The 7,464-nt window shown below is 36.0% G+C and overlaps 1 protein-coding gene across 1 annotated transcript; it reads right to left on the bottom strand.

The window, feature by feature from the left end:
- Positions 1-3,055: 3,055 nt before the first annotated feature.
- On the bottom strand, positions 3,056-7,155 carry LOC132281323 (exopolygalacturonase-like). The gene is made up of 5 exons (XM_059783038.1): positions 7,059-7,155; positions 4,734-4,822; positions 4,198-4,506; positions 3,558-4,079; positions 3,056-3,283 (listed from the first exon to the last, which is right to left on the bottom strand). The coding sequence occupies exons 1-5, from the start codon at positions 7,153-7,155 to the stop codon at positions 3,056-3,058; spliced, it is 1,245 nt and encodes a 414-aa protein (XP_059639021.1).
- Between the last annotated feature and the right edge of the window lie 309 nt (positions 7,156-7,464).

Raw genomic sequence — 7,464 nt, 5'->3', positions numbered from 1 at the left:
AATATTAAAATAATTAGGTAATAATCAAGCATAGAATACAAGAGGATAAATAAGAAATAAATAATAAGTTGAAAAAAATTATAATAAATGAATAATCAATCCATGAATAATTAATAAATCTCCAAACGTCAAAAAAATACAACTCGGGAATCCAGTAAAATAAGGACCCCTAATAAACTCAAACTCCAATACTGAAACTTAAATAATTCAGGAAAAAAAAAAACTTAAATAATCCCAAAGTCTAAAGAATAAATAAATAAATCAGTGTCATACCCTGAAGTGACCGGAAGAGGGATGAATGATGTCTTTGATTTGCTACGAACTCCAATCTATGTCTGAAACTGATGATGAGCTGAAAAGTATGAACAAAAGGTGGGTTAAACCCACAAATTAGTCTTCTCTACTACGACCCAATAAGAGAACCGATAAACAATTTATCTTTAACCAAAACCATCCCTATGACTAATATCTATAAATATAGAATAACTGACAAATATGGTATAATAAACAACTAGATGTATAAAATATACATATATAAATATATATATTTATATATAAGTAAGTCATCCATCCCTTGGGAGTAATATCCCTCCAAATAAAATTATGCATATAGATATAAAAAGAGAAAAAGAGAGTTAGAGAGAGAGCTAGCCGAAATGAGAGATGAGAGGAATTGGTTAGCTAACTTCAAAACAGCTTTGTGGTCCTCACCTTGCCAAGTGTCAAATGGTGGTTCCTCATACTTTAGTCAAACTTCCTCATTTGCCCCTTTATCATTGCAATGACAATTAAACTTTCAAAATATCTTACCATATATGTACACACACACACACACACACATATATATATCTCATGACAAATAAATAATAAGTGTAAATGAAAAACTGGGAAGAATTCCTGTGCACAATAGTCGGTCCCGACACCGAAACTTCAAAACTACTCTCGTAAACTCTAACATGTTCAAAATAATTAAAATGCATTCTCAAAACTCCTGAACTTATAAAAATATCCCGAACGACCCTCAAGACCCACGTGATACGCAAAACGAGATATGGTAAAATAATAAAATAAAATATCAAAAAATCCGAAAAATTCTGGGACGTTACATAAACAAATATGCCTTCTCTCTCTTAATCTCCTATACGGAGAATCCTTTGTGCTAGCTTGGAGCTCTACTCAGCCTTTAATCCTAACATTCTCGACAGACATGGAACGATCTCCTTAAACTTATCAAGAACCAGTATCTATAAAAGTCTTCTTTGTAGTAATAGAAGCATTTTTTCCTTGCCAACCAATTATGCCTATAAATGTGTGTGTGTGCAAGCCAAGTGAAGTCATGAGGGTGAGAACCACTACAACACTAGTGAGTGAGTGCACAAGTGAAGAGTGTGTTGGCGATTTAGTGTATGGGTGTTAGGCCAACGAGACACCTTGGTGTCGCATGGGAGTGGGTAGAGTGGTAGAGATACTATAGGCCTATGACAGTTGGTATCAGAGTGAAGGTTTGTGTGCGTGAGGAGGCGTCTGGGTATGAGACTTGTGTTGACAAGGGCCAGTGTTGGGGAGACAACGCAAGGAGGTGATTAAAGGTGCTGCCAAGGAAGAACCCCATCCATTGGGCGAGTGCGCTAGGGAGCTACACAAGGAAGCAATGGAAAATTATTGTCAAACGTACTATTAGTCTAGTAACTAAAATATGCAAAGACAAAAAATGGAGGAAAAATGTAAATCATTATTATTATTATTATTTATTTATTTTTTTAACGATAGAGATGTTGAGTAGCTTACAACATCTCATAATTTTTATCAAAAATATGCAATATCCCGTTTCATATGCACTGAGCAATTACTAAATATATGTGTGTATATATATATATATACACATATTTAATAGAACTTTCAAATATATATATATATATATATATATATATATATATATATATATATTTAATAGAACTTTCAAATTCCATAATATGAAGTAAGTAGGGAGTCTTGGCATTAGAATATCTCCTTTCCGGTTGGAAATTGCAAATTCAAATGAGCAAGAAATCAAATTAAACTGATTCTTGATATAATAGGGTTCATCAGATTGCAAATTGCTGTCCATCACTTTTAAAGATTGTTGAAGTTTTGTTGGGTATATTAGATTTTCTTACCCAACAAAATATCTATATAGAAACTGCCTTTTTTCAGAGTTTTTTTCTTTTCATTGGTGCAATGTCAGCACCGCCTCTTTTAAAATTTACTTTTAAAATAGAGATGGTAATTTGTCCGGCGGGGATATGTACTTGCCTTGTTTATAGTGGTTTTGACTTTTGAGGGAATTAAGCTTATTTAGGCGAAAATTATTTTTGTTAATGAAAACTCGTGCGTGTTCGGGGCGGGGATGGGGAGGTCACCCCACCCCGGGATTTTATAGTTATATAATTGTATGTAAGGAAAGAAATTAAAAAACGAGGAGAAATTTTAAAACTGGGCGGGATTTTCTAAATAGTTGTGGGGGTGGGGGTGGGGGAGGGTACACCCGCCCAAAATTACCACCCTTGCCATCTTACTTTAAATGGTGCTATACCAATGTTATCATGTTTAATTTTTTTTATTTTTTATTTTTATATTTTTTTTTATTTTACCGTGTTTTATAATTTTTGTTTTTATGATTTGTATGTTTTAAAAACTTGTGACATTGGTGTCTATATGTTGAATCTGTTTTAATTAAGCAGATATGAGTTGATTTTCTTGAAATTATTGGTTTTTTTGGGAAAAGGTTAGCTACTGAAGTTTGACATAGCAAAGACTTTAAAATTCATGATCACCTACTTACTCCAATTGTGACCATATATTCTGGAAAAAAAAAAAAAAATTCTTGAAATATGTTCATCCACAAACATGCACTCAAACATATAAAATTAATTACTTTTTCCATTAACTCATGCATTGAACAATGGATGGCCAATACAACTACAACTAGGAATTATTGCAATATTGGACAAAAATTAACTTATATATATCTAGTAAAATTCAAAATCTTCATGCTCTACTCATCGATAAAAGAGGGCTAACTGCAAGCAGGAGGTATCACTTGGCCGCGGGAGATGACATTGGCATGAGCACAAGTAGAAATAGCAGGACCTTCATGACCAAGGTATTTTAAGTTGATATTCTCAAGCACAATGTTCTTGCCTGGCTTGCTTTCACTACACACCAGTTTTACTGCTTCTCTTGTTGCAGAAGTGCCCTGAATATTACTGAATGTAATATTTGCTATCTGAATCAACGATGAATCCTGTGAAGATCCCAAAAAAAAAAAAATAAATAAATAAATTATCATTAGTTTTTGGTACAATATTTTACTTTACTATTTTGGTTGAATATGTACTTTTTTTTTTTTTTTTTTAACAAAGTAAGAAGGGTTAGAAGTTAGATTAGTAGGTGCAAAGAGTCGAAACCTGACACTTCCAAAATCCACCGAAACCATTAACCACTGGACTATCAAGGCATTGCAATGTGTACTTTCCTTTACTAATTCATGGTTGTGTGTGTTTGTGTCAAATATGTACCTGACGACATGGAGGGAATGGACAATACTGTTGATCGATGTTGATGGGACTGGAAACATCGTTAACAACAATGCTATCAAATAGCATGTTTGAAACAACACCACCACCATCATTTGGTGCTCCAGCCCATGTTTTGATCCTCAAGCCATTAAGGGTGCGCGTAAAAGTGCAATTTGTGACTACTAATCTTGTCACATGTTGCTCTTCATCAGTTCTCCCTAAGCTTCCGACGCTGATTCCATGTCCCGGACCACAGAAACTCTTGGAAATGTGGATCCTACGGTTTTCGGGACCCAAAGATACGCAATCATCTCCGGTGGCTATGTTCATTACTGAAAGCCTAATGTTGGTTGAGGCACTGATATGGATTCCATCAGTGTTGGGACTGTCCCCAGGAGCTGATATTCCAATTTGACTTAAGTTCATGTCGCGACACCCGAAAATGTTGAGATGCACATTCTTGCTGTTGAGTGAGTTTATGTGACTGATCTCTGAATTGTTGATGAAGTAGAGCAGCATTGACTGTTTTGAAAAGAAAGAAATCATCGTGTTAAACTCAATCCAAATCTTTATACATATATATAATATAAGGTATTTTCTATGATTGTATTATGATAAAGGAACTGAAAATAGTACTTACAGCAGGGAGGCCCGGGCAGTGACCCGTGCTACAAGTGTTAAATGACCAACCTGATGCACCTTGGCCATCCAAAGTGCCACCACCTGTGATTCTCAAGTTCTGCACAGCTTGGATGATAATCCAATTGTGTGTGTTGAGGAACTGTGCTGGTTCTGAGGGAGCCTTCAAGACCCCTTTGATCAAAAGCTCCACTGGACCATTGCATGGACCACTAAGGACCAATGAGTTCAAGAAGTATGACCCTAATGGGATCAAAACACTGCTCCTTCCTTGCCATTTACACGACTCGTTCCACGCTTTCGAAAATGCCTGAATAAATTAAAAACAAGAAAAGTGGTTAGCTACTGGGTTGATTCTACCCTACAAAGAAATAAAAAAAAACGTAACGTGCATGTAAGAATATATGGTTTAAGTTGATTTGAATCACCCGTAGCCCAGCGGTTGGGTTGCTTGCTTTGACTCTTCACACCCACTAACTTCTAATCTAACATTATTGCCATGAAAAAAAATTTGTTGATTTGAATCGATATATATACCTTAGAGTTATCAGTCTTTCCATCTGCAACTGCACCATATTGGAACACATCAAAAACCTTGGGTTGGAGTTGAGCATTGGTAATGCACACTACTAACAAGAATGATACTAAGAAAATTATATTGAAAACTGAACGCAAACCCATCTCTCTTGTATTCCTTCTTTGCATTTAGATTGTTCTTGCTGGAAAATTTCATATATTTATACATGTGAATATGGGATATAAATGGATGGCGAATAAATTAAGCATTGATTTGCTCATTTTTTTTCTCATTGGACGAATCTGACTTTTTGGTACCTAACCAAAAAACAAAAAGAATTTTAATTTTTTTTTATAAAAAATCTGGTTTTTGGTATGCTTTGATTTGTTTCCTCAACAATACGAGTGATTTATTAGTATTGATGTGGAAGAAAAAAACTAAGAATTTTGGAAGGAGTAATGCTATCATGATGAGTTCTCCTTGAATCAATGAATTAACATAACTGGTTTATTAAATGGTTTATTTGACGTTTTAGGACTCTCCTAATAACACTAGTCAACTAATGAGTGTGAGCACATGTCTCTTGTCACAGGAGGACTCGTGAATAAAATATAAAGAAATTAGTGATCAATGTGTTGGGGAAGATTGATAGAGTTTCCATAACATTGATGGGAAAATGTCATTTTCTTTCAAAAAAAAAAAAATGGAAGAAGAAGAAGAAGAGGCCTTAATTTACTTACCAAAAAAAAAAAAGAAGAATCCCTACCTCCACCGAGATTCGAACTCCCAACCTCCCCTTTGGTGTGGAAGGGGTGATACCGCTGGGCTATTTGGTTCTTTGGTTTGAATGCTGCATTTTACTAATTAGTGATGATTAAAATAAAAAGAAAAGAGCGCAAGATATATAGAATTCCGACAAATGTACGGACTATACGTGTGTGTGTGCGCGCGCGTGTACGCATGTTTTTCCTAAGCAATGTAGGTGGAAATATTTGATTGCTTCTAATAATATTTCCTTTTTTTGAGGGTAAAAAAAAAATTGCATAGAATATATACTTAAAATTAGAAATAATATTTCCAATTAAATGTCATATAGTCTAGTGAGTTAGTGCATTCGGTTGACTTTGGAATATCATATTTTAACTACTAACACTTCTTGCCTTGAAAAAAAAAAAAAAAAAAAAAATCTTAGTCCTTTTTCTTTTTTCATAATTTATGTACTTATTTAGTTACTAAATTTATTTTTCTTTTTAGAGTCCTACCTACAATATGATTGTGGGTTCGACCCAAGAAATGAGCTTACTATTGCAGGCTTTGTGAACAAAATTATATATAAGGCTAGACAGATAAAGCCCAATAGGTTGGGAAGGCTTGCTGATAACAAAAACAAGGCCTTACAAAACAGGCCCAACTAAACTACCAAATCAAAAAATTCAATTCAAAGGTTAACCAATTTTCAATATTAATTTAATTAAATGGGCAATAGTCGAACCGGTACAAACCCACCTCCACAAAGAAAAGATAGAGATTCGAACCTCCACAGAGGTATGGGTATGTGAATTTGTTTAACCTTCAAAAAACACAAAAAATAAAAATAAATAAAAAAAATAAATATTCCACCACGTAAACAAGAGTTGTGGAATATAGTTGGTTCATCCCGATTGCTCAATATTTTACAGTGTACAGTTGAAAGCATTGTGGTTTGTGGATATTAGAGGGACATCCAAGTAGTAAAGCCACAAAGGTCCAAGTGGTTCTCCACCATGAGTTCCATTGGCTATGAGGAACATACACATTCACACCTTAAAGAAGATAATTTCGAAGGATTTATAGCTCTGATTTCCATCCTTAAGGATCTTTAATTTCCGATAAAGGTTAAAAATGTCATTAAAAAGTTTGACTTTTCAAATTATTTGGAAATAGACCAGATAACAAGGAAAATGTGGTGTCCTTGGACCTTCGATTTTTTATCTTAGAAATTTGTTTTGAGGACTGTTATGCTATGTTTGGTGTGCAAGAATGAAATAAAATAGAAAGCACATTCCAACCATTTCTTTATTTGGTATACAATTTAAAGTGGGAATGACCATTCCATTAAAATGAAAATCCATTCCACAATTAAACCTATGGAATGACCATTTCATTCCCAAGTAATTTTTTTAAAAAATTAACTTCCCAAAAAACCCTCATGTTCTAAATCCAAAAACCATCATTACCTTCCACCACAATCACCTCTGCCTTTCACCACCACCACAACTACCACCGCCGCCACCAGCTTTCACCATCGCCCATCACTTCCCACCACCACCACCGCCACCGCCACCGCCACCGCCACCGCCTTTAACCACTGCCACCGCCTTTAACCACTGCTACCGCCACCGTTTGCCACAACCACCACCACTGCCTTTTACCACTGTTACCATTACCGCCTTCCACCACCATTGCCGCCTTCCACCACTACCACCACCATCGTCGCCACTGCCTTCCACCACCGTCACCGCCCTACACCACCATTACCGCCTTCCACCACTGCCGCTACCGCCTTACACCACCACTGCCGCCTTCCACCACCACCATCACCTTTCACCACCACCATCGCCGCGAATGCCTTCCACCACCACCGCCGCCGCCACTACCTTCCACCACCACCTTTGACCACCACCGCCATCGTTTTCCACCACCTTCTATCACCACATTCCCACCACCAACATCTGCCACCACCTTTTTGTAATACCCCTAATTTTAAAAGGA

This window comes from Cornus florida, unplaced genomic scaffold (assembly GCF_030987335.1).
Source record: "Cornus florida cultivar Cherokee Brave unplaced genomic scaffold, ASM3098733v1 CherokeeBrave_3.0.0_Hap2_Chr11, whole genome shotgun sequence".
In the NCBI taxonomy this organism is placed as follows: domain Eukaryota; kingdom Viridiplantae; phylum Streptophyta; class Magnoliopsida; order Cornales; family Cornaceae; genus Cornus; species Cornus florida.
This window is presented reverse-complemented; position numbering and strand designations above follow the sequence as displayed.

What these genes read in the sequence shown, in the direction of transcription:
- LOC132281323 (XM_059783038.1), bottom strand. Translation starts at nt 7,155, where the DNA reads ATGGTGGTGGAAGGCGGTAATGGTAACAGTGGTAAAAGGCAGTGGTGG. An exon ending in GGTTAAAGGCGGTGGCAGTG is followed by an intron (nt 4,823 to 7,058) that starts GTTAAAGGCGGT and finishes TCTTGTTAGTAG; the next exon opens with TGTGCATTACCAATGCTCAA. An exon ending in ACTGCCCGGGCCTCCCTGCT is followed by an intron (nt 4,080 to 4,197) that starts GTAAGTACTATT and finishes TTTTCAAAACAG; the next exon opens with TCAATGCTGCTCTACTTCAT.